The sequence below is a fragment of the Cynara cardunculus genome, assembly GCF_001531365.2.
Source record: "Cynara cardunculus var. scolymus isolate 2C chromosome LG 6, CcrdV1, whole genome shotgun sequence".
Lineage (NCBI taxonomy): Eukaryota > Viridiplantae > Streptophyta > Magnoliopsida > Asterales > Asteraceae > Cynara > Cynara cardunculus.
Genome location: NC_037533.1, coordinates 1,756,836 through 1,782,745, shown reverse-complemented (window position 1 = coordinate 1,782,745; position 25,910 = coordinate 1,756,836). Strand labels below are relative to the sequence as shown.

General features: G+C 36.7%; 1 protein-coding gene, 1 long non-coding RNA gene and 1 pseudogene across 3 annotated transcripts in view; 2 read left to right on the top strand and 1 right to left on the bottom strand.

Annotated features, from left to right (window-relative positions):
* LOC112513987 (pre-mRNA-processing protein 40A-like) overlaps nucleotides 1-9,223 on the bottom strand; it is a 29,296-nt gene extending 20,073 nt beyond the window's left edge. For both annotated transcript variants that reach the window (XM_025120246.1, XM_025120248.1), the window contains exon 1: nucleotides 9,024-9,223. In XM_025120246.1, the coding sequence (XP_024976014.1) occupies nucleotides 9,024-9,056 (33 nt within the window). In that variant the 5' untranslated portion in view covers nucleotides 9,057-9,223. The remainder of the gene's footprint in view (nucleotides 1-9,023) is intronic.
* A 4,679-nt stretch (nucleotides 9,224-13,902) lies between these two features.
* On the top strand, nucleotides 13,903-14,537 carry LOC112514038. The gene is made up of 3 exons (XR_003069397.1): nucleotides 13,903-13,959; nucleotides 14,343-14,401; nucleotides 14,492-14,537. It is a non-coding gene; the product is annotated as an uncharacterized LOC112514038 (long non-coding RNA).
* Nucleotides 14,538-24,083: 9,546 nt separating this feature from the next.
* On the top strand, nucleotides 24,084-25,079 carry LOC112514729 (annotated as a pseudogene).
* The last annotated feature ends 831 nt before the right edge of the window (nucleotides 25,080-25,910 follow it).

Sequence of the window (25,910 nt, the reverse complement as noted above, 5' to 3'; positions counted from 1 at the left end):
TGCATGTTCAACTATGTTGGGTTTAAGTTTGTACTTTAAAGTTGTATTCAAACTAGTTTCTCCATTGTGATTTTGTATTGTAATTTCTTGCTATAAATAGCATTGCTTTTGTAATCTTGAGGTACACTTTCACTTTCTAATCATTGTAAGACTTTTGAAGATTCTCTCTCAATATTCTACTACTTTCAAGATTCATATTTTGCCATTTTGTGTTCTTCATCTTGTTTGAAGAATGGTTAATCAATCTGGGATTTTCAAACTACGACCACCTAAAACCAACCAAGACTCCTACAAGGCACGACTGACGACACACCCATTAAATTACTATTGAAGTGGTAAAATTTTGTACATAGTTACAAAATTAGAAATCAAATAAATGTTTGGTTTCTTAGCGAATTTGGTATGATATTTTTGCGGATCAAATGCAGGAACTAGTGAATGCCTAGATAAACTAATAAGAGAAAGCAAATAGGCTGGGAAGAAGCGCAAATTAAAACGGCCATAACTTTGGATCCAATAGGAATTAGGGTGCGTCTGGTACTGTGGATAGAACAAGACAGAACTCATTGTTCCACATTTGGTATGACAGTAAGTGGAACAGACAGGAACTAACTAGAACAAAGGTGGAACACATGTGTTCCACTCCTACCCTCTGGAACAAGATGGAACAACATCTGATGTACCAATATACCCCTAAAAAAATTAAACCTCATACGCTTCTCCTTAGAACATTCATGCCTCCCTCCTCTGGACTTCACCGCTACGAATCAACCTCTTCCTAATCCAAGATCAACTCTCTCCTACAGAAATCGAAGATCGACTTCTCTGGAGTTTGCGCCTCCCTCCTCTGGACTTTACACCATCGATCCAACCTTCTTCCTCAAGTAATCGATCTATTCTACATAATCGAGTTTCTTCTACAAATCTGTTTTCTATTTGATTTTTTGGCCTCTGTGATAATCGACTTCCCACATAAATCAATCTCTTGTTGTGATTTCTTCTACATAAATCGATTTCTTGTTCGATTTTCTTGCTGGTTCTTCTTGTGCTTGATGTAGTAATCGATTTTCTTGTACATAATTGATGTTTCTGCTACAAACTGATGTCAAAAGCTTGTAATTGAATTGATACATAACGGAATTCACTCCAATGGCATTCAAGAGGCCATGGTCTCTCCAGAGCAAAGCTCGTTTTACCACTGAATTGAAGAAAAATATAATGACCCCAAACAGAAGCTTCCCGCCCCGAAAAAGGCTCCCACTCACTAGACAAAAGGAAAACCCGAAAATATCCCTAAGGACTTGTTCAAAACTGAAATAAGGAATTACACTAATTTCCCCTCCTCCTATACGTGAACCGAACCGGAGGTACACCAATACTCCTCCCAAAGATTTCACCTTGTCCTCAAGGTGATTATTAGGAAATTGTTGTAACAAAGCTTGTAAATTCTCCCAAGAAGACTCAAATTCAGACATTCCTTTCCATTTCACCAAAACTTCCAACTGTCCCGGTTCGCCTTGAGTAATTGGGCGAATATCTAACAGATCGTCCAGCTTTGCTTGAAGAACCAAATCTTCCGTAATCTGAGTAGGAATTTCTGTTGTAGAAGCATAATTGCCAAAAGCTTGCTTTAATTGCGACACATGAAAAAAAGGATGTATCTTCACTCCCACCGGTAGCTCCAGTTTATAAGCTACTTTTCCAATCTGCTCCAAGATCTTATAGGGACCATAAAATCTGGCTAACAACTTTGGTTGATTACCCTTCACTAAAGATTTCAACCGACAAGGACGTAATTTTAAGAACACCCAATCTCCAAGTGCAAAGACAACATCTTTTCTTTTTAAGTCAGCATGTTGTTTCATCTTACATTGAGCCTTCAACAGATGCAATCTGACCTCATCCCAAATTTCATCTCTGCTCATTAACTCCTGTTCTACGGACTGCAAATTTGAGGAAGCAGATTTATAACGTATCAACGGTGGAGGATCTCTCCCATAAAGGACATGGAAAGGAGAACACTTAAGTGAGGAATGAAATGAAGTATTATAAGATAACTCAGCCCAAGACAACCATTTACTCCACTGCGTCGATTTGTCCGAAACCCAACATCTCATATACTATTCTAAGCATTTGTTCACAACTTCCGTCTGCCCGTCCGTTTGCGAGTGATACGCAGTACTAAACCTGAGTTTAGAACCTTGTAGCTTGAATATCTCTTTCCAAAACGCACTTTAGAAAATCCTATCTCTATCGAAAACTATGGTTGGGGCACTCCATGTAGCCGTATTATTTCCTTTGCAAAAGCGCAATACTATGCTCTATTCCTCCAACCGAAGTCAATCCATGTGGCATATTGAAAACCCTTCAAACTCCTGTAATAAAGATTCCAACCCCGAATTCATTTCTTCCCATTCTTCATTCTCTGTTTCACATGAGCCCAATTCGACTAAAATTCCATGACCCTCCTGTTGGATTTCCCTTCCCATGGTTTTCAGCGACACTTTAGTTCTTCCAAGTGACGAAACACCTTTAATCGCCACCGATTTTCCCCCGACCATGAATTTCATTACCTGTTGTTTCCAATTAATGTAAGTGGCTCCCAGTGTTTCCAACCACTGTATACCTAAAATCACATCACTGTTGCCTAATCGTATAGGCAAAAAATCGTCCACGATTTCTAAATTTTGGATTGACAACGATATACTACAACAAATGCCCTCTCCTTTCACCGTATTGCCCGTACCCATAGTAATCGTATACTCTTTCGTTTTCTTCACTTCTAAATTCAACTTATTAACCACCTCTTTCGAAATAAAATTGTGTGTCGCGCCGCTGTCTATGAGTACTACAACCTTCTGATCTCCAATAATTCCTTCCATTTTCATCGTATTCAGGCTAGTAATACCAACGACCGAATTCAAATGAACCTCGACTTTCTGTCCTACATCGACCACATTAGCCGAGCTCAACAATTTATCCTCTTCTGAATCAGCTTCTTCCACATCTTCCTCCTGGATCAAAATCACATTCAAATCTTTTTTCTTACATTTGTGCCCAGGTGAATACTTTTCGTCACATCGATAGCATAAACAGAGAGATCACCTCTACTGAACCTCCTGATCTGATAACCTCCTAAATTCTGACCCAGAACTTACTTTGAGACCGGAGACAAGACGAATTCGATCCGATGCTCTTAGCTTCGAATACAAAACTTGAATTCTTCTTTCCTATATACATTGACCTCTCCCTGCTTATCATTTTATTTTTTACTTCGATTTTGGAGGCAGTCTCCATCGCCTCACTTAACGAAATTGGATTCAATAAGCTTAGTTCGGCCTTAATCGAATTTTCCAATCCATTTATGAATTGGCTGAGAAATACCTCTTCCGGTATCCCATCCAGAGGAGCAGCAAATTCCACAAACTTTCTTCTATAATCATCGATCGATCCTTCCTGTTTCACCGCCAAAAACTGTTCACATAACGATCCCAAAGCTAGCGATCTGAATTGACGAAGAATTAATCGTTTCAAATCTTCCCAACGTGTAATAGGATGACGCTTGTTCTCCCATTGAAACCATTTCAGCACATCACCTTCAAACACTATAAATGGAACGTCAATTTGTTCTTCAGGACTTAATCGATTTAACCAGAAATACCTTTCGGCTCTCAGGATCCATCCATCCAGAACGTTGGAATTTCTAACCTCCTCCCTTTTACTACCAGAAAACGATTAGGATCGTGTTTATCACCATTTCTTTTACCACTTCCTCCAAAACCGACCATATTATCTCCATCAGATGACGTAGACGAGTTCATCTTACTAACCAATTCTGCCTGTTGTTTCCCGATCCTCTCAATCTACTCCAGAATCGTTTGCATTCCTTTTTCTATTGATCCAACGCTACTCTTCAGATCGTCAACTCTTGTTCCTACACTCCTCGTCGCCATCCTTGGATCGTGACTGCTCTGATGCCAATTTGCTATAAACTGATGTCAAAAGCTTGTAATTGAATTGATACGTAAAGGAATTCACTCCAATGGCATTCGAGAGGCCATGGTCTCTCCAGAGCAAAGCTCGTTTTACAACTGAATTGAAGAAAAACAAAATGACCCCAAACAGAAGCTTCCCGCCTACAAAAAGGCTCCCACTCACTAGACAAAAGGAAAACCCGAAAATACCCCTAAGGACTTATTCAAAACAGATAATAAGGAATTACACTATTTCCCCTCCTATACGTGAACCGAACCGGAGGTACACCAGTTTCTTGTTGATTCTTTCCCAAGAAAGTGCGAATACACACCGGTTCACCATCTAGATTAAATAATTGCATAAAGGTTAATCGACACTAATCACTGATTTTTTATTCCAATAAAACATGGATATGATGTACTGCCATTACATGCTTTCATTTGGTTTCATGATTTTTGACTACTTTTCATTTGGTTTCATGATTGATAGCATTGTTGAATTACCAACACTTCTAATCTATAATTTTTTATTTACCTAGTCACTTATTTCATTTGGTTTCAAGATTGAAAGCATTTTTTTGAATTACCAACACTTCTAAGCTATGATTTTTGATTTACCTCGTCACTGATTTCATTTGGTATCATAATTGACAGCATTTTGTTGATACATGATTGTTGTTTTGTTTTTTAGTAGACATGGATCATAGCCATTTAATTGTAGTTGTTAAGGTGTTGAGGGCTTACATCTACTTGCGTATAGTTTTGGCCACTGTTGCAAATTGGTTAACTGAAATATGAACAAATACATCATGAAAGGGAAACTTTAACACAAAGAACATTCCCTAGATTTCAAATTAGATCAATAGAAATCCAACACATCAACACGTGAAAGCAACATTATTTGTGTAAATGAGTTGCGAATGGATAGGAATGCATTTGCTACTTTGAGTGAGTTGCTAAAAACTCGTGGTGGCCTATGGTAATGTGCCAATTAAAGAGCATGTTGCTACATTTCTAAATATACTAGCACATAACACCAAAAATAAGTAGATTTTATAGGTCAGGGGAAACAATAAGTAGGTATGTTCATCGAGTTTTAAGTGCTTTATTTCGGTTGCAAGACATGTTATTTATGAAACCAACTCTGGTAGAGGATGATTGTGCAGACACAAGATGGAAATGGTTTAAGGTAATCATTGTTAACCCCTCTCGTTATTCGTTGTATAAAACATTTACCATGTAGTTAAACCCAAATTATTTTGTTTATAGGTTTGTCTAGGAGCAATAGACGAAGCATACATTGAAGTGATCGTGCCTGAGTCGGATACACCAATATACCGAACAAGAAAGGGACATATTGCAATCAAAACTTTGTTATTGAAATGTAGAATTTATATAAAACATTTGTCGTCGTCATGGTTGCTAAAAACGAACGATGCAAGGCAGTTAAAAGACGTCCTTGAGAAGGCGCCTCTTGGGCTGTGGAGGGCGCGTACGCCTTACGTGAGGCAGTGCGTGAGACGTTGACGCAGTGAGGCGATCTTGAGGCGTACGCCTCTAATAGAGTTCAATTTATGTATGAGTTCCTTTTGTCAAGTGTTTTTTCAGGAAAAAAATGGAATATTTTAAATAAAGAAGCATAATCCTTATAAAAAAAAGGACTACAAATCTGCAGAATATCCTCCAAAATCAACCTAGCTTGTACTTCTTTTCTTATTTTTACCAAAAAGGTTCTCCTTTTCTCTTTACAAATAAAATTTGCATGGTACCATACCTTTTCTCTCCAACACTCCAACAACTCAGCAGATCTCTAAACTTTCAAGTCCCACCCACATTGTTTCTTCCCTCTAACGAAGCTTCACTCAAGTCTCCCACTCATCAGGTTTGTTTTATGAATGTTTTATCTTCTTTTTTGTTTTACCATACTCCATGATCTTCATATTCTTCGTGCATATTCTGTCTAGCATAAGTATGATCTTTTTTTCTTTTCTTGAATATTCTGTTCAGATATGCACACACAAGCAAAAAAAGCTTCTGTCCAGAATTTTAAAATTTTATCCAGCATATAATTCTTTTTTCTGTTTCTGCATGAATATTCAGTCCAACAAATATAATTTTATGTTTCTTCCTGAATAATAAACAGTCCACATTTTTTTTTCTGTTTCTTCATAAATATTCAGTCCATCAGTTGTGAAGTTTATGTAATTTCTTTTCTGTTTCTAAAATTTGCCCGGCATATATTTTTTTATGTTTCTTGGTGAACAATCAGTCTAGCACATAATTTTTTTGTCTGTTTCTTCATAAATATTCAGTCCATCAGTTGTGAAGTTTTCTGTAAAAAATTGTTTCTAAAACCTGTCCAGCATTTTTTTTTCTTTCTTCGTGAATAATCAGGCCAGAACATACTATTTTTTATGTTTCTTAATAAATATTCAGTCCTATCATATGTGACGGTTCTGTAAAAAAAGATTGCTTCTAAAATCTGTCAAGCATATATTTTTTCTGTTTCTGAAATCTGTCCAGCACTCCAACATGTATATGTATATTATGTCCATCATATGTGTATCAGTGTATCTAATTCTATTCTAATTTCTAAAAATCCTAAATTCTAAAATCTAAATTCTGAAATCTATCAAGCATATCTATACTATATTATAAAGTATTTGACAAAAACTCTTAAAAACCACTTTTTATGCGTAAAGTACTGTTTATTAATCCATATTACTTAAAACTCAAGATTACAAGTAGATTGTGCGTAAGTACAACTTATTAAAGCTTCATATCTGAATTTGTGTAACTAACTGCAGATAAACATAATCAAATACAGGATAAACATCTAATTTTAAATATAAAAAATCTAAAATATAATTAGGATAATCTTTGAGTTCTAATACTTAATTATTATATTTATAAATGTTATATTATTAAACCAATAATAAATTATTTCATTATTAAACTTAAATTAAATTATCATAAAAAAATAAATTAAAGAAATTACATAAAAAATGAAAACTTTTAAATAATTGATTTGATATTAACATTGATATATTTTTTTTCAAATTTTTATGATATCTTCAAATTTATATTTTATTCAAAAATAAAATCATTATTGCTTTCTTAAAAACACATAAAATCATATTATAACATCGATAGAGACATAGAATAAAATAAAATATTAAAATCGAGATGTGTCTCGCTGCATTGCGCGAGTACTCTTCTAGTATGTATCTAATGTTTTCAGATTTTTGTCCAACACATGCGTATGCAGCCTATGTGTACATATCTGAAGTTGTGTATATTTTTTGTTGTGTTGTGTTGTGTTTGCCTTCAAATAGTCAAGTCCGAGCGATGACTAGCACGAACCGGAAGCAGGGTCACTAAAGGATCCTTCGTAGAAGTACAGTGTAGAGCATGAAGTGCCTGGAGAAGGCGGGAAAAAAGGTTACAAGTACATCAAGTGCAACTTTTGTCGCAAAGTCATTAAGAGGGGGGTGAAAAGAATGAAAGAGCAGCTCAAATGCACACATAAGGATGTTGCAGCATGTCCAAACGTACCCTTAGAAGTAAAAGCCGAGATCAAACAATATTTGAAGTTCCAAAATGTGAAGTTTGCTTCTCGACACAATTTTGAGGAGATGATAGACAGTGACGCCTACTTTGTTGGTGGTCGTGACAATATTGGAAGTGCCATTCCATCAGAGAGCATGAATTCTTGTCCGAGTGTTAGTGATAGAGGCATTAGAGGACCAATGGATCTATTTGTAGCAAACAAAGGAGACGATGTGACGATGTGAATGCCAAACAGATGCAAGAAAACATTAAAGAGCACCGCAATCAAATTTGCATGGATATTGCACGATGCTTCTATGAGAATGGCATGTCCTTCAATATTGCTAGCATCCCGTCATTTAACAATATGGTACATTCAATTGAAAATTATGGCCGAGGATTGAACCTCCAAGTAGGCATGAGGTGGGCAATTGGATGTTCAAAGATGAAATAAAGACTACATCCGCAATTGTCGAGGGAATAAAAATGACATGGAAGAAAAACGAGGTTTTCTTGTTATCGGATGGTTGGTACGATATGAGAAATAGAAGTCTCATAAACTTTCTAGTCAACGATCAACATGGGACTTTTTTTTTTGAAAACCGTGGATGCATCTGATTGTGTGAAAGACGCACAGAAACAATTTGATTTGCTTGATAGTGTGATAGAAGATATCAGAGAAGATATCATGGTCCAGGTGGTTACTGATAATGCAAGTGCTTACAAAGTCGCGGCGCAAATGTTGATGGAGAAGAGGAAGAGTTTTATTGGACTCCATGTGTAGCTCACTCACTGTATAGATCTGATGCTCGAGAAGATTGGAGAATTGCCACAACAAATAACACTTTTCTTAAAGCGAAACGAGAAAGCAATTTCATCCATGATCATCAACAGGTGTTGAATTTAACAAGGAAGTATGCAAAGAAAGATCTTCTCCAACCCGCCGCCACACAATTCACTACTGCCTTCTTGACTCTAGAAAGCATGTATGAGTTGAAGCAACCATTACAAATGATGTTTGATTCAAATGATTGGGCAGGCTGTGCATGGGTTACAAATTGTTTCAAAGCCCAACAGTTACTTTGGTGATTATATGAGGTGCTACTCGACTTACTGTATTTGTAAGGGGGTATTCCATTGTACCCTATATTACGTTGTTTACAAACATCTGTAAGTGAAATTCGATCTTTAATCCCTCTAAATTACTATATATGAAGAAAGATTTGTACTCATGTTCTTCCTTCCCCATACTCGTACAAAACCTAAAGGCTCTTACGCGTGTTTTTCTACACATCCAACCAGCAAGAACGCGTTCAGTTCCAATTAGAGTTCATTCATGGAGGAAATGCAAAGCCATAAAATTTCCAATCATAACATCCAAAGTTCGAAACACTACAAGCTCCCATTACAGATTTGTTCGAATTTAAAAGGACAAAAAAGGGACTGAGTTGGAATCAAGTAGACATGATGCTAAAAAGCAAGTGTGTATGTATTTATTACCTGTGCACCGGAATTCTGAGGGTTATTAGACATTGCTGCACACAAGCAAAAGAGTGGACAACAGACGGTATGAATACTGATTGGCTTCACCTCTCACCTCAATGGAACGGATGCTTCCTGAGAAAACCTTGATCGTATTTCCAGTTCCTTTTTCTAGCAAGGAATCAGATCGCCATGGCCTGTGTGGTGCGAAGGAAAATGACCTAGAGCGATAACAAAAAGCCAAATCCCATTAAAGGAAACTTTGGTTTTTTTTCATTTTAAAAAGTTGTTTTTATAAATATCTAAGTTCTCTTTAAAATCTAATTTTCATATAAAAAAAACCTATGGACCGTGGATAGATATATAAACGATATGTCGATATTTATCATGAATGTATTATTCATCATCAATATTTATTCAGATAAAGCACATGTAGCGCGTTGTAGGTGGTTCTCAAGTTCTCAAAGAAAAACGAGTTCTCAATGGAACTTCCTCTAGGATAACACATTTTAATAGGACACACAGTGTGTTGTAAGCGTCCACATCATGTCGTTCTATGACCGTTTTCTAACAGTTGTCCCATCGTTTTTCCGACTGTCCTCTGACCGTTTTCCCTACCGTTCTCAGAAAATTTCAAGTGTTACAAAAAAACTCAATTATAAGCATCAATTAAGAAGACTTGTGCACAGGTGCAGCTTTTGACCTGCCCTAGGTTGCCTGACCAACTCGCCCAAGCCCTTGAAAGGTTGCACGACGCATACATACATAGCCCACTTAGGCACCTTTTCCATGCGGCTTAAGTCATCCCACAGGCTGCCTCAACCACTGATTCCAAAACCATCGAGATCCTCGGCCCATGCCACACTCCAGTGCTTGGGCGACTTTTCCTGCGACTTAGGTGGTCCAGGTTTCACCCTTTTTGAATCTCGATTCGACCTCAACCAACCCGAGATAAATTAAACACATCTCAATATTATTTTTCCAAAGTTGAATACCGAATTTAACAATAATTTCCCAACATTACATTTAATAAATTACAGGTGACAACCTTCCCAACCTTAGAAGAGATTTTGTCCTCGAAATCTACATTGATACACACTCGAAGAATTGACTCGATTCCCAATCATTCGATCCTTCCCCAAAACAATCAATTTCGACCCAAGAGTTCTCTCGAACACCGATATCATACAATTTCCTCTTACACGAAATACTCGAACCATATAAGGCATCTGAGACGATTCAAGGACGTCACACAATTTGAGGCACTGTCCAACCAATGACTCATCATCCACCCATTTTCAAAATGATAATGTCCCAAGGACGTAAACTTCACATAATCGCAAATTCCCAAATGAATTGACTCATGCTCTAAGGGAGTGTCTCTAACATGACCTCAAAAAGGCAACTATTCCCTTCTAGCCAAAATTGCAACGTCGATTTTCACGATGAACAACACCCCAAACTCAACCTTTCTATACATTGCACCCCTACTAAAGGGGAACATCGAAACATCGTGAGGGCAATTTCCAACAGAAGGTTGGGCGACCTTTCCTGTGGCTTAGGCCACCCAAGAAGTCGTATGGACTCCAGGGGGTCCCCAATTCACCCGACTTTGATCTATTACCAACCCAAAACACGTTATGGACCAAATAACGCAACCGAATATTAATTTCCCCAAAAAATAAATATCAAAACCCAATCGTTAAAGTATTTTTATTGTATAAAAAATACGGATGTTGATCATTATGATTGAGATATTTAACTTAGAAAACAAACGAAATGTTTATAAAACCAAATATTCATTAGGCTAGATGAATAAATTAGATTGACGTGAATGGTTTACAACGTTTACATGGGTTGTATTTGAAACATTGTTCATGTTTGACAAATATAAGCTAGCTTATTTTTTGACTTATTGCATAAGCTATGTTTGGATAGACAAAAAAGTAGCTTATATGTTAGCTTGTTTTTTGAGCTTATTGTAGAAGCCCCCGTTTTGATGGGAAAAAAAGTAGCTTATAAGCTAACTTATTGAAACACCTTTCGGGATAGCATTTCTATAAGTTTTAGGACTTTTTGTTCTTTCTTCCAATTATACCCCTGATTAATACTAATTGTTATTTATTATTAATTTCAAACTGTTAATTAATTTTAATTATAAACTATCTATTAATATTAATTATTTAGAATTACTATCAATTTTATCAATTATTTTTATATTATTACTTTTATCATTGTTAAATATATTTAGTCGTTTAAGAGCAAATATAATTTTGTATATCACGTAAAAAGTTAAAGTTATATTTTTTTGTACAATGCTTAAAAGTTAATTAGTGAGATTATTAATTAATTGAGATATGTAAGGTTGACCAGTTTTTTTATTCATATTATTTGTAATTGTTATTTAAAATCATCGTTTAAGGTAGATATCTATACTACCTTATAAATCAGATTTATCAAAAGTCTTAAAAATAATTTTTAATGCACAAAATACTATACATTTATGCACAAAGTCTTAAAAATAACTCATAATGCATTAAGTACTACTACTTTATGCATTCAATTTAAAAATCTCTTAATCTACAATTAAAATAACATATAGTACAAGTTACTAATGCACATTATTACTTTTTCTTTTAATGTTCTCAAGATATTTTTGATATCTTTCATTCATGTCTTCATTCTCTTATACCTCTATGTCTTCTCCTCATCCCCCAATGTGAGATTCAAACTGATATTCACCATGAGTTATTAAAAGTTCTCTTATTCATCTCACATTCAATTGCTCTGAAACTCTCGGTCTCGCTCTCGATCTCTTGATTCTTTGCTCTTGGTGTACATCGAACACATTTGTGGAGTCGTTTAAATATGTTGGATTTTAAATATATTGGATTTTAAACTATCATACAATTTTTTTGATCGATAGACCACAATTGAAACCATAACTCTTATTTATTCAAATTTTATTAATATGTAAAGACCAAGTGTAACTTATATCATCATTAAACCTTATCTAATAAAACCAGTGAAACTTCAAAATCGTTAAAATTAACGGCTCCCGCCCGCATTGCGCGAGTACACAACTAGTTTTCTAAAATTCATACTTGGTTATACAAATCCAAAATTTGTATATGGGTTATTGGGTTTAATCATTTAATAATTTCAGAATTTGTGATATCCATGAGATTCATTTTAAACCACAAATTTAAGATAATTAATGTTATTTATTAATTAAATGTTAAATCATTTTTAGGAAAGTCATATTTCAAAAATATTTTTCTCTCTCTCTCTCTCTTGTTTTCTCTCTCCTCTCTCGTTTCTTCATGTCTTTTGGTTCTTACTTATAGATTATATAGATATAAAGATTTAAAGGTTTGGAAGGTCGGTTAAAATGGACCAACGATGTGAGTTTAGAGGATCAACCAAGAGGAAAGACATTTCAACCTTCATCCATATACCGTCATCTGTTGTTTAATCTTTTATCTCTTCATCAATGTTAGATAGACAAAGTTCAACTACAATTCAAGAAATGACGAATATTCATTTATTAAGATGCCACATCATTGTTTTTTCTTGCTTATATATATATATATATATATATATATATAAACTATAAATATAATGATAAAGGTTGTGTAAAGGGACGTTTACTAAACACTTACCCGTTAAGTGCTTAACGGTAAAAGTTAACACTATCATATATTTACCGGGTAAGATTTTAGTCCACCAAAATGGTAACATATGCAACAATTTACCCGGTAAGCGCTTACCGTGGTAAGAGTCGTCGCCATCTCATTTACCGAGTAAGACTCTTGGTCATTGTCTTGTTTTTACCGGGTAAAATTTTTGGTTTTTACCATATTCATTCGGTAAGGTAATGTGACTTGATGTTCAATTACCCGAGTAAGCGTTTGGTAAACAACCCTAACAAAATGTATTACACATTCAACATGAAGAAATTTGTAACCGTAAATCAAAAATCATGTAAAAAAGTTGGCATCATCCTTCTTATATAATTACCATAGTGTTCCAACATATCATCTTTTTATCAAAATGAGATAGTCACAATTAATCACAGTTCAACATTTTTGAATTATGAATTTTATATATATATATATATATATATATATATATATACTATATTATAAAGCATTTGGCTAAAACTCTTAAAAACTCTTAAACCCATTTATCTCTATCCGATTTCATCCCATATCTGATCCCAATCCCATCTTATCGCCAACCATCCCTAAACCCATTCCCATTTTATCGCATCCCTGATCTAAACCCAATCCCATTTTATCGCCATCCCTAAAACAAATTCGATCGTGCTTCCATCGTCTTCTACAATCTTCTAGGTAAACGTTTAGGGTTCTGTTAGCTTAGGGTGTTCTCGAATCTTCTTCGAAATCTGACCTGTGTTCTCGAATCTTTTTGTAGGTTCTTCGAAATCTGAYCTGTCTTCCATCGTCTTCTTCAACGTTCAATCCATCTCCAGGTAATTATTTGGTTTGTTTTTACCATTCATGTACAACTCAGAAATCAAAATTTTCAMATAYCCATTAGGGTTTATGGAGTTAAGATTGGGCAAAAGCTCATGAACCCAGAAAGAGGACTCTTTATTTGTTATCTTTTATTATCTTTTATTTGATGGAGTCAAGATTGGGTCCATCCTGATCAACTTTCATGGACGTCATTGTCATTTTCTTTAGGGTTTTCTGATAATGATGAGTTAGCAACTCAAACTGGCAAAACTAAAAATAGAACATTTGTAATTGAATGCAATTGTAGTAACTGATTAGGCCTTTCTTTTTTGTGGTAATATCACTTGTAGTTCTGATACTGCCTCTGGTTTTCCTTGTATTTTGTATTTCTTGTTAGAATTTGGGATTTGTAGGGTGATATCGATGAAAGAACTTGGATAATATATTGGATCGTGAAAGGAGTCACTCCGTAGGTAATATTTCAAACCTATTGCAGCCTTTGGGTATCACAAACTTCACACTGATATACTCCAAAATACACACTCAAGAATCAAGATTTGAAGGAAAAATCTAGAGCAAATCCTCATTCGTTATTTTTTTGAGAAAAATGATTTACAGGTATATTTATGAGCAAGTGCCATAAATTTAGTCAATCGCTATTATACCTAGGTAATTATGCACAAAAGGACTTCTCATACCAGAAATACCATGAAGTTGACATCAAAACCTTAAATCCTCTTTATCAGTGATATACGTGATGAACCCTTTTTAGATTATAGCTGATGTTATATCATATGATATTATTTGGAGCTTTCTCAATCATCATGTTGCACTCATTGTTTTTTTCACTAACAAGATCTTGCTGGGGATGTGGTTCAAAATTTGAAGGACTTCTCCCGGACTATGTACAAAAAGGTCTGTTTCTTGTATAAAACTCCCAGAAACATATGTAAATAACTTGATATATTTCCTGTTATAAGGTGAACAACACAAATGCTTGTGTAGGTACAAAAGCTTATATTGAAGAGTTTAAAGCCAATTACAGAGGATCYRAGTCAGAGARAACTGATTTGATTGATCTTTACATGAAGTACAAAGGCCATATGAATAGGTAGTCATTTTAATCCAGTAAACCTCTGCCATAGATGCTCTCTACTTTCAACTCTGATGACTGAAGATTGTTGATCTTGAATTGGTTGTTTGAAAAATCATTTGTGATGGTCATAAGCTGCCCTATCTTGTTTATCTTTCTCAATCTGATCTAAAACCTGACTTTTTGTCTTTGACTGGAGATTTTTGTTTTATCCTTCTGAATATGATAGCCAAATTTTAATTGGATCTTTCAGGAGGCACTAGCTGCACCTATTTGTGTTTTTAAGACGAAGATGATAAAAATATATGTGGCGACTTTGGGGGTCCATGTTATAGTTTTGGTATCTATTCCTCTATTTGTGTTTTTGCACTCATGATAAGGTCAACTGATGTGTGATCAATTTTTTTTACCTAAATCCCAAATATATTTTCATAATTTTAGAGTAGAGGCAGTCATTGTATTCGCTTGATACTGGCAGATCATGCATTTGAGTTGCTGTCTGCCTATGCATAAGAATTTCTTTGTATGAAGGTTTTTTTTCGTGTTATGTTTGAAATAGTATTGTTGAATTTGGGCATGCACATTATATTCCTGAAATGTTTCTTAAGTAACTTGTGCAATTGTCTCATAGAAACTCAATCTGGTTAATGGAGTGCTTTTCACCGGTGGATCATCCAAGGCAGGCCTATACTTTGATGTTGTTGAGGAAATTGTTAATGTAAGTGCACCTTTTTTATACAAATACTGAAATACATAAACTACGTCAAAAGGCAAGAGTAAAATAGGGTGATTATTTGTCCCGTAACTTACCGAAAGAGTGTCATCTTATTTTCTTTTTGAAGCCACCTCCGAAAAATTTCCAAAAACCTCATGCCTTTGAGTAATGTATTTGATGAATTAGTCTTCATATAATTACCCATCTAGAAAACAACCTATTTACAATTGAATTATTGAAGTCATGTGGGATAATTATCCTACAATAACATCAAACCCTTGTTGGAAAATTTAGTAGAAAAATGTGATTTTTTTACTAACTTTGGGCACATTTAACTACATGTATATGGTTTAATTTTAACTGACTCTTAGTGGGTTTACGTTCTTTGCTATGAGAGCTTCGAAACCATATATAATGTGTCCAAAACCGAGTATGTGTGAATGAGATATCGAGGCTCAAAGTTGGGTACTTGGGATGGATTTAGCAAAAACCAAATGGGTGTGGGAGGTGTCCCACATAGGTGGGATGATAGAAGTTTTCATGGTTTATAACCATAGACTTCACAAAGGCTTTCAAGCAATTATGAAATGTTATGCTCCAACACCTATGCGCGCGCAGAGGGGGTGCGGATTGTGGATTTCGTAGGCTAAATCCGCCGAACTCATGTGTGGGCACGACATGCGGACACGAATGCAGCTCCGAAATCACGAGCTCGCGCAACCCGGTTTTTGCTGAAATTTATCTGGTCTGTTTAATTTTCAAACTTTATTTCAGTTTTAGTAACTGAATCGTTTTAATGGCGCATTTAATATATTAATTACCATTAAAATGTTGTTACGTTTTTCTGTATATAAATACAGTTGTATTCTCGGTTTGAAGAGATACACAGATCGATAGAACTTCACTCACACGCTCCTCTTCCATCTGCAGACCTCTTTCCGGCGACTTTTCCAGGCAAGTCGGCCAACTCCGGCAGTACTCATGCTCCGGCTGTTGTACCCTGGGAACAGACCCGAATCTGTTTAAGGGAATCGTGTCAAACACGAGCCTCAGCTTTTCTCCTTCATCTATAATCTTGTTTTTTCTTTCGGTCTTCTTCTCTTTCAAGAACCAGTTTCTGCTTTATTTAAAGATATTCGATTACTAACAATCTTAAACAGATTCGCCTCCGAAATCATAGCCGCGAGATCCGTAATCATGGCCACCAAATCATCATCATCATTCATCATGTTCGCTTGACGATTACCATCCCGTTTCGGTTGCTTGCACTCAGAAGCTTTGTGACCCGATTGGCCACAGTTATAGCACWTGAACGTCTTCTTTTTAAAGGTTCTAGCTTTTGGCCCAAGGTTCTTGGCTTTTGCTTTCCCTTTGTCGGCTCCCTTGTTCTTGTTTTTGGATGATTGACCAACTTCCACCACATTGGCTTTGGTAGAATTGGCACCATAACCATTCTTCAAAGCCACTCTATTGTCTTCTTCAATACGAAGAYGCACCACAAGATCCTCCACTGACATCTCCTTTCGCTTCTGCTTAAGGTAGTTTTTGAAGTCTATCCAACCGGGAGGTAGCTTCTCAATCATCGCTGCAACTTGGAATGTCTCACTAAGAACCATCCATTCGGCAAGAACATCATGCACAATAACTTGAAGATCTTGAACTTGACTCATCACAGTTTTCGAATCAACCATTTTGAAATCCAAGAATTTGGCAACGTCATGCTTCTTGGTTCCCGCATCTTCTGTCTTGTACTTACGTTCCAAAGATTCCCATAGTTCCTTAGTCGTGTCAACTTTACAGTAAACATTGTAGAGAGGATCGACWAGGCCGTTCAACACATAGTTTCGGCACAGAAATTCAGAGTGTTTCCACGCTTGAACCGYGCTCACAGATTGAGCATCGRCTTCTCCCTCAGCAACTTGGGGAGCAGATTCTGTAAGGAACCGAGCCAAGTTCAAAGTGGTCAAGTAGAAGAACATCTTCTGCTGCCACCTCTTAAAGTTTAGACCAGAAAAMTTCTCTGGTTTTTCAGCGTGATTAGCCATCGTGTTTGGCACAGGCGCTGCAACAGTGTTTGGCACAGGTGCTGTGGCAGTTGGTTTGACAACAGGATCAACCATTCTGGAAAAGTCGTCGGAAAGAAACCGTTAGAACCAAATATAAAATCTGTTTACAAAAAAAAACAAGTTCTGTTTACGGAAAACTGTTTCTGTTTACGGAAAACGGTTTCTGTTTACGAAAAACGGTTTCTGTTTACGAAAAACGGTTTCTGTTTACGNAAAACGGTTTCTGTTTACGAAAAACGGTTTCTGTTTACGAAAAACGGTTTCTGTTTACGTAAAACAGGTTCTGTTTACGGGAAAACAGAAGAAACTAGGAACATAAAAAAAATCGAGTCTGTTTAAGATTGTAACAGAAACTGTTTTTCGTAAACAGAAACCGTTTTTCGTAAACAGAAACCGTTTTTCGTAAACAGAAACCGTTTTCCGTAAACAGAAACCGTTTTCCGTAAACAGAACTTGTTTTTTTTTTCTGTAAACAAATTTTATATTTGGTTCTAACGGTTTCTTTCCGGCGACTTTTCCAGAATGGTTGATCCTGTTGTCAAACCAACTGCCACAGCACCTGTGCCAAACACTGTTGCAGCGCCTGTGCCAAACACGATGGCTAATCACGCTGAAAAACCAGAGAAKTTTTCTGGTCTAAACTTTAAGAGGTGGCAGCAGAAGATGTTCTTCTACTTGACCACTTTGAACTTGGCTCGGTTCCTTACAGAATCTGCTCCCCAAGTTGCTGAGGGAGAAGYCGATGCTCAATCTGTGAGCRCGGTTCAAGCGTGGAAACACTCTGAATTTCTGTGCCGAAACTATGTGTTGAACGGCCTTGTCGATCCTCTCTACAATGTTTACTGTAAAGTTGACACGGCTAAGGAACTATGGGAATCTTTGGAACGTAAGTACAAGACCGAAGATGCGGGAACTAAGAAGCATGTCGTTGCCAAATTCTTGGATTTCAAAATGGTTGATTCGAAAACTGTGATGAGTCAAGTTCAAGATCTTCAAGTTATTGTGCATGATGTTMTTGCCGAATGGATGGTTCTTAGTGAGACATTCCAAGTTGCAGCGATGATTGAGAAGCTACCTCCCGGTTGGATAGACTTCAAAAACTACCTTAAGCAKAAGCGAAAGGAGATGTCAGTGGAGGATCTTGTGGTGCRTCTTCGTATTGAAGAAGACAATAGAGTGGCTTTGAAGAATGGTTATGGTGCCAATTCTACCAAAGCCAATGTGGTGGAAGTTGGTCAATCATCCAAAAACAAGAACAAGGGAGCCGACAAAGGGAAAGCAAAAGCCAAGAACCTTGGGCCAAAAGCTAGAACCTTTAAAAAGAAGACGTTCAWGTGCTATAACTGTGGCCAATCGGGTCACAAAGCTTCTGAGTGCAAGCAACCGAAACGGGATGGTAATCGTCAAGCGAACATGATGAATGATGATGATGATTTGGTGGCCATGATTACGGATCTCGCGGCTATGATTTCGGAGGCGAATCTGTTGGATACGAATTCAAAACAATGGTGGGTTGATACCAAAGCTACTCGTCATGTGTGTCATGACAAAAGCAACTTCAACACTTACAAGGATGTTGATAATGGTCAAAAACTATTCATGGGGAATGCCGCCACCGCAGATATCAAGGGCGTTGGAGATGTTGTTCTAAAAATGACATCGGGGAAAGAGTTGAAGCTGAAGGATGTTTTGTATGTTCTGGCGCTGCGTAAGAACCTTGTGTCGAGTTGGTTGTTGAATAAGTTTGGTTTTAAGCTTGTGTTTGAGTCAGATAAGTTTGTTTTGTCCAAAAATGGTATGTATGTTGGTAAAGGCTATGCCTTGAATGGGATGTTTAAAATGTTTGTAATGGTTAATAATAAAATAAATGGAGCAAGTACAAGTTCTGCTTATATGCTTGAGTTTTCTAATATTTGGCATGGTCGTTTAGGACATGTAAATTATAATTTTATTCGTCGTTTAGTTAACTTAAACTACATACCAAAATTTGACATTGACTCAAATCACAAATGCCCCACATGTGTTGAAGCCAAACTAACTAGAACATCTTTCCAAACGGTTGAAAGAAAAACCGAACCTCTTGATTTRATTCACACTGATGTGTGTGATTTAAAATCGATTCCTACTAGAGGTGGGAACAAATATTTCATCACATTCATCGATGATAGCACAAAATATTGCTATATATATTTACTCAAGAGTAAAGATGAAGCAATAGACAAGTTCGTCTTGTATAAATCTGAAGTTGAAAATCAACTCAACAAGAAAATCAAATTGGTTAGAAGTGATAGGGGAGGTGAATACGTTTCGCCTTTTTCTGAATTTTGTTGTGAAAATGGAATTCGTCATGAATTCACGGCACTCTATTCACCTCAACAAAATGGTATTGCTGAGAGAAAGAACCGTACCTTGAAAGAGATGGTTAATGCCATGTTGATTAGTTCTGGTGGAGTCAGAACATGTGGGGGGAGGCTATATTGTCGGCTAATTATCTTCTGAATAAGATACCCCGCAAGGAAAAGGATGAAACACCCTATGAACTTTGGAGAGGAAAGAAGCCTTCATACAAGTACTTACGAGTGTGGGGGTGCTTAGCCAAAGTTATGGTGCCACCACCTAAGGTGCAAAAGCTGGGACCAAAAACAGTGGATTGTGTATTCATTGGATATGCACATAATAGTAGCGCTTATCGGTTTGTTGTGCATGAATCCAAGAATCCTGAGATACACAACAACACGATAATGGAATCAAGGAATGCTACATTCTTTGAGAATGTGTTTCCTTGTTTGAACAAGGAAGGTGAAGGTCCGTCCTCAATGGATGGTGAAACTTCATCTCCACTGGATAAGGAAGTTGTTCGAGAGGATAAACAAAATGAGGAAGAAGAGACAGAACCCTGAAGAAGTAAAAGGGCTAGAGTTGAAAAAACATTTGGTTTAGATTTTCTCACCTATGTAGTGGAAAATGAACCCAACACCTATCGTGAGGCAGTTACTTCTTCTGAGGGGCCTCAATGGAAAGAAGCCATTAAGAGTGAGATAGATTCTATCTTACAAAACCACATGTGGGAACTAGTGGATCTACCTGCAGGTTGCAAGCCACTTGGTTACCGTTGGATCTTTAGGAAAAAGATGAAAGCCGATGGCAGTATTGAAAAATACAAAGCAAGGCTGGTGATCAAAGGATATAGACAAAAGGAAGGTCTAGACTACTTTGATACATATTCGCCAGTAACGCGAATAACATCCATTAGATTGGTGCTTGCTGTTGCAACTATTAGAAACCTGCAAATACACCAAATGGATGTGAAAACTGCTTTTTTGAATGGAGATTTGGAAGAAGAAATATATATGGAGCAACCAGAGGGATTTGTTGCCCCAGGGCAAGGGAACAAGGTCTGTAAACTTGTTAAGTCTTTGTATGGCTTAAAGCAGGCTCCAAAGCAATGGCATCAAAAGTTTGATCAAGCCATGTTGCAAAGCGGTTTTAAGATAAATGAGTGTGATAAGTGTGTTTATATGAAAAACACCTCTCATGGTTATGTCATCTTATGTTTATATGTTGATGATATGCTTATCATTGGCAGTGATGACAAAATGATAAGGTCCACGAAGGATATGTTGAAATCTAAGTTCGACATGAAAGACATGGGTTTAGCGGATGTGATTCTTGGAGTCAAGATCACGAGAGCTCAAAATGGCTTAGTGTTGAGTCAAACCCATTACATAGACAAGATTCTTGAGAAGTTTAATAAGGAAGACACTAGTATAGCGAGAACTCCGATTGATACCAGTCAACATCTATCTAAAAATAGAGGGGATAGTGTCGCACAAGTGGAATACTCAAGAATCATTGGTAGTCTGATGTATCTAATGAGTTGTACTAGACCTGACTTAGCATATGCTGTGAGCATGCTAAGTAGGTATACTAGTAATCCCAGTTCTGAACACTGGAAGAGTGTTACTAGATTGTTGAGGTACTTAAGATACACACGAGAGTATGGACTACATTATACCAGACATCCAGCTATGATTGAAGGATACAGCGATGCGAATTGGATATCTGATATAAAAGATTCCAGATCTGCAAGTGGATATGTGTTTACACTTGGAGGTGCAGCTGTTTCTTGGAAATCTTCCAAACAAACGGTTATAGCTAGATCTACGATGGAATCTGAATTTATCGCCTTGGATAAATGTGGTGAAGAGGCGGAGTGGATACGTCAATTTGTGGAAGACATACCCGAGTGGCCTAAGCCGGTAACGGCCATTTGTATACATTGTGATAGCCAATCGGCGATTGGTAGAGCTCAAAGTACAATGTATAATGGGAAGTCAAGGCACATTAGACGTAGACATAATACGATACGACAACTACTATCTACGGGAGTTATCACTATTGACTATGTGAAGTCAAAAGATAACATTGCGGATTCGCTTACAAAAGGCTTGGGTAAAGAGTTAGTTAATACGTCGTCGAAAGGAATGGGACTAAAGCCCTTGAATGAATAAATTCATGCAAAGGAAACCTTACCCGGAAGACTGGAGATCCCAAGATCTGGGTTCAAAAGGACAACCTAGTTGTATGAATGAGGGAGGTCACTGTGGGGGAGTATAAACTTCCTAGATCATTCCTGTAATTAGTGACAAGTGAGGCTAAGCGTATGACTTTTAATGATTATTTAGAATCACCTATGTGTGAGAGAAGTGGGGTCGCTTCGAAGGGAATTGTGGGGGGCGCAATTCCTAAGAGCTCTTACAGAACCAGGCTAGTGTTCATGACCATAACGAACACGACTATCAGGATTTGACCATGTCAGGAAGAGTCCTGTGTGAATTATGTTGTAGTCTACATAAATGGCAGTTCAGTTCAAGGACATCGTGTCTACTGACAGCTAGGAGACTAAGTGTAGTTTACAAGGGAGGGTTCAAAGGGTAACACCTACCTATCCTATGCATGATTCGACTATTGGAAATTTCGTTTGGAATTTTGTTTGCAGAAATCAATCTCCATTCATGTGGGGGATTGTTGGAAAATTTAGTAGAAAAATGTGATTTTTTACTAACTTTGGGCACATTTAACTACATGTATATGGTTTAATTTTAACTGACTCTTAGTGGGTTTACGTTCTTCGCTATGAGAGCTTCGAAACCATATATAATGTGTCCAAAACCGAGTATGTGTGAATGAGATATCGAGGCTCAAAGTTGGGTACTTGGGATGGATTTAGCAAAAACCAAATGGGTGTGGGAGGTGTCCCACATAGGTGGGATGATAGAAGTTTTCATGGTTTATAACCATGGACTTCACAAAGGCTTTCAAGCAATTATGAAATGTTATGCTCCAACACCTATGCGCGCGCAGGGGGGTGCGGATTGTGGATTTCGTAGGCTAAATCCGCCGAACCCATGTGTGGGCGCGACATGCGGACACGAATGCAGCTCCGAAATCACGAGCTCACGCAACCCGGTTTTTGCTGAAATTTATCTGGTCTGTTTAATTTTCAAACTTTATTTCAGTTTTAGTAACTGAATCGTTTTAATGGCGCATTTAATATATTAATTGCCATTAAAATGTTGTTACGTTTTTCTGTATATAAATACAGTTGTATTCTCGGTTTGAAGAGATACACAGATTGATAGAACCTCACTCACACGCTCCTCTTCCATCTGCAGACCTCTTTCCGGCGACTTTTCCAGGCAAGTCGGCCAACTCCGGCAGTACTCMTGCTCCGGCTGTTGTACCCTGGGAACAGACCCGAATCTGTTTAAGGGAATCGTGTCAAACACGAGCCTCAGCTTTTCTCCTTCATCTATAATCTTGTTTTTTCTTTCGGTCTTCTTCTCTTTCAAGAACCAGTTTCTGCTTTACTTAAAGATATTCGATTACTAACAACCCTTAATCTCAAATGTTTTGGGGTAGGCTGATAATGGAACTTCCAGCCGTTGTCAAAACAATTACTTGAAGTTTGTTGCCATGAAACCGATATGGTTTATAACTTCTTGCTTCATAGTCATATGCTCTTAACATTATTGGCTTCTTTTAATCTCTATTTTTCCAGCAAGTTCTGAAGAAGAATGATGCAGGTGACCTTTTGCAGCAAGTCCTGAAGAAGAAGCTGTTTTTGGGGTGGGTTAACCTTTTGATTTATCTCTTTGTAATTGTTTGTGTCGCAGCTATATCAATGATCATGTTTATAATTAGAAATACATTTTTGAGACAAATGAATGGTCGTTAATTTCTTTAAGGATTCAAATGTTGAATATAAAAGCCAATGATTGTACTTGCAGTTGGTAGATCAGTGAGTATAGTAGTACAGACATGACATCTCTTCAATTCTTTAGTTTTAAGTGTTGGATCAAAGAGACAAAATTCATATGTAGCTTTGCTGATTGGCTGTCTCTCTCCCCTTACATATATCAATGCAAATGAAGAGGGTATTTGTATATACTATATATATATATATATATACACACACACACATATTTATGCAGGTTTCCAGGGAGAAAGGAAGGACGTTGAGAAAGGAAGGACGTTGAGAAAGCAACATTTCCCAGTTGACTTGATTTTTAACCTCAGTTTATCCTTTATCCTTTCCTCCATTGAAGAAAAGAGAAATTGCAAGGTGAGTGATTACTACATTAATGAAAAAAAAATTATGCATAGTTACTGTTGTATGTGGATGCATTTCTTTTGATGTCTAAAGCCATGAGAAACACAAAAATGAAGAAGACTGGAGAGATTGAAAGAGATAGGGAGGAGATCGAGAAGAAAAATGATGATCATGATCACCTTCAAGTTTCAAAGAGGCTGCAACCATGGACAAAACATATCACAATTCGAGGAGTTATTGCAAGCATTATTATAGGGAGCATTTACGCTGTTATAGCCATGAAATTGAATCTCACAACTGGGATGACTCCTAATCTGAATGTCTCAGCTGCACTTCTTGGTTTTGTGTACATAAAAACTTCGTTCAAAGATTCTTCATAAGTCTAGGATGTCCACTGTTCCCTTTACCAGGCACGAGAACACGATGATTCAGACATGTTCAGTTGCTTCTTACATCATTGCCATCGGAGGTTTCAATCTTCAAATCCTAATTTTTCTTTCTTTTACATGTTGGAATGTGTTTCTTGGTTTTTAAATTTGAATATTATTTGGTTTTGGTGACAAATTTTAGGTGGATTTGGGTCATACTTACTGGCGCTAAACAAGAAGACATGAGATGGCAGGAGGTGCAAATTCTCCAGGGACATACAAAGAACTTCTTGTTGGTTGGATGACGAGCTACTCTTTCTTAATCTGTTTTGCTGGTCTTTTTGTATTGATTCCACTTCGAAAGGTGCATGAAATATCTGTATTAATTCTTCATATCAAATTTTATATATTACCGACATATTAACACTTTTTTTTCAACATATCTTGATTGTTGACTATAAGCTAATATTCCCAAGTGGCATGGTCACGACTGTTCTTAACAATGGATTTCATAGTTAGGGAGACGTGATGGCAAAGTATGTCCATAACATATTTCATAAACCATTTTGCAACGTTGTATTGTACACAACTATATGTAGGAAGGAAATCAAGGGGTTTGCCAAGTTCTTTTCAGTCAGTTTCTTGTGGGCAATCTTTCAGTAGTTTTTCACTGGAAAAGGAGAATGTGGATTTGCTCAATTCCCTACTTTCGGACTGGAAGCTTATAAGAACACGTAAGGGTTCTTTCTCTATTTCTATTTCTTAATTCCCATGAGAAGGCTTTAAGCATTAGTGGTTCAAAATGCCTATGAGAAGGCTTTAAGCATTAGTGTCATAGTGTGTAAAATGCCCATGAGAAGGCTTTAAGCATTTGTGTCACAGTGTGTAAAATGCCCAGCAAGCAGTAAGGGCAATAGCCAGTATGCAGTAAGGCTGTAAGCAGAATGTGACAAGGTCTATTAAGGTGAGCATTAGTGTAATAGTGTGTAAAATGCCCATGAGAAGGCTTTCAGCATTAATGTATAAAATGCCCATGACAAAATCTATCATTGTGTAAGGCTGTAAGCAAGCAACAAGTCTGGGTGTAATTTTATAATCAATTATCATCAAAGACTCAGTTTTTATATGTAGGTTTATTTCAATATTTAATACCCATTAAATATTTTTATGGCACCACAATTTTCTATTTTGGGATTTTCTGTGTTGCTATGTTTCCTAAACAAGTTAAGGGACTCTTTGTTTGCTGGTATTTAGTTTGATAAAATATACATTCGCTCCATCTTTATGCACATACGTTTACTTGTCTCTTTCTTTTCTTTGCATTTACCAAGTTGAGCTCTTGTTATCAAACAATACATCGATCGAAGGTAATTATCTTTCATTTACAATTTGTTTGTTTTATGTATTTTCATTTTATATGGTTTGCAAATATTAAGAATATAATCCTTTCATTGCTTAATATTTTCGCTTTGATGGTTAAAAGTTTTATAGCAACAAGAAGATTGACAGAATGAAGAAAAATAAATTGAGTGAGGGGGAAAACAGGATACTTAGAAGGATGAAGCTAGC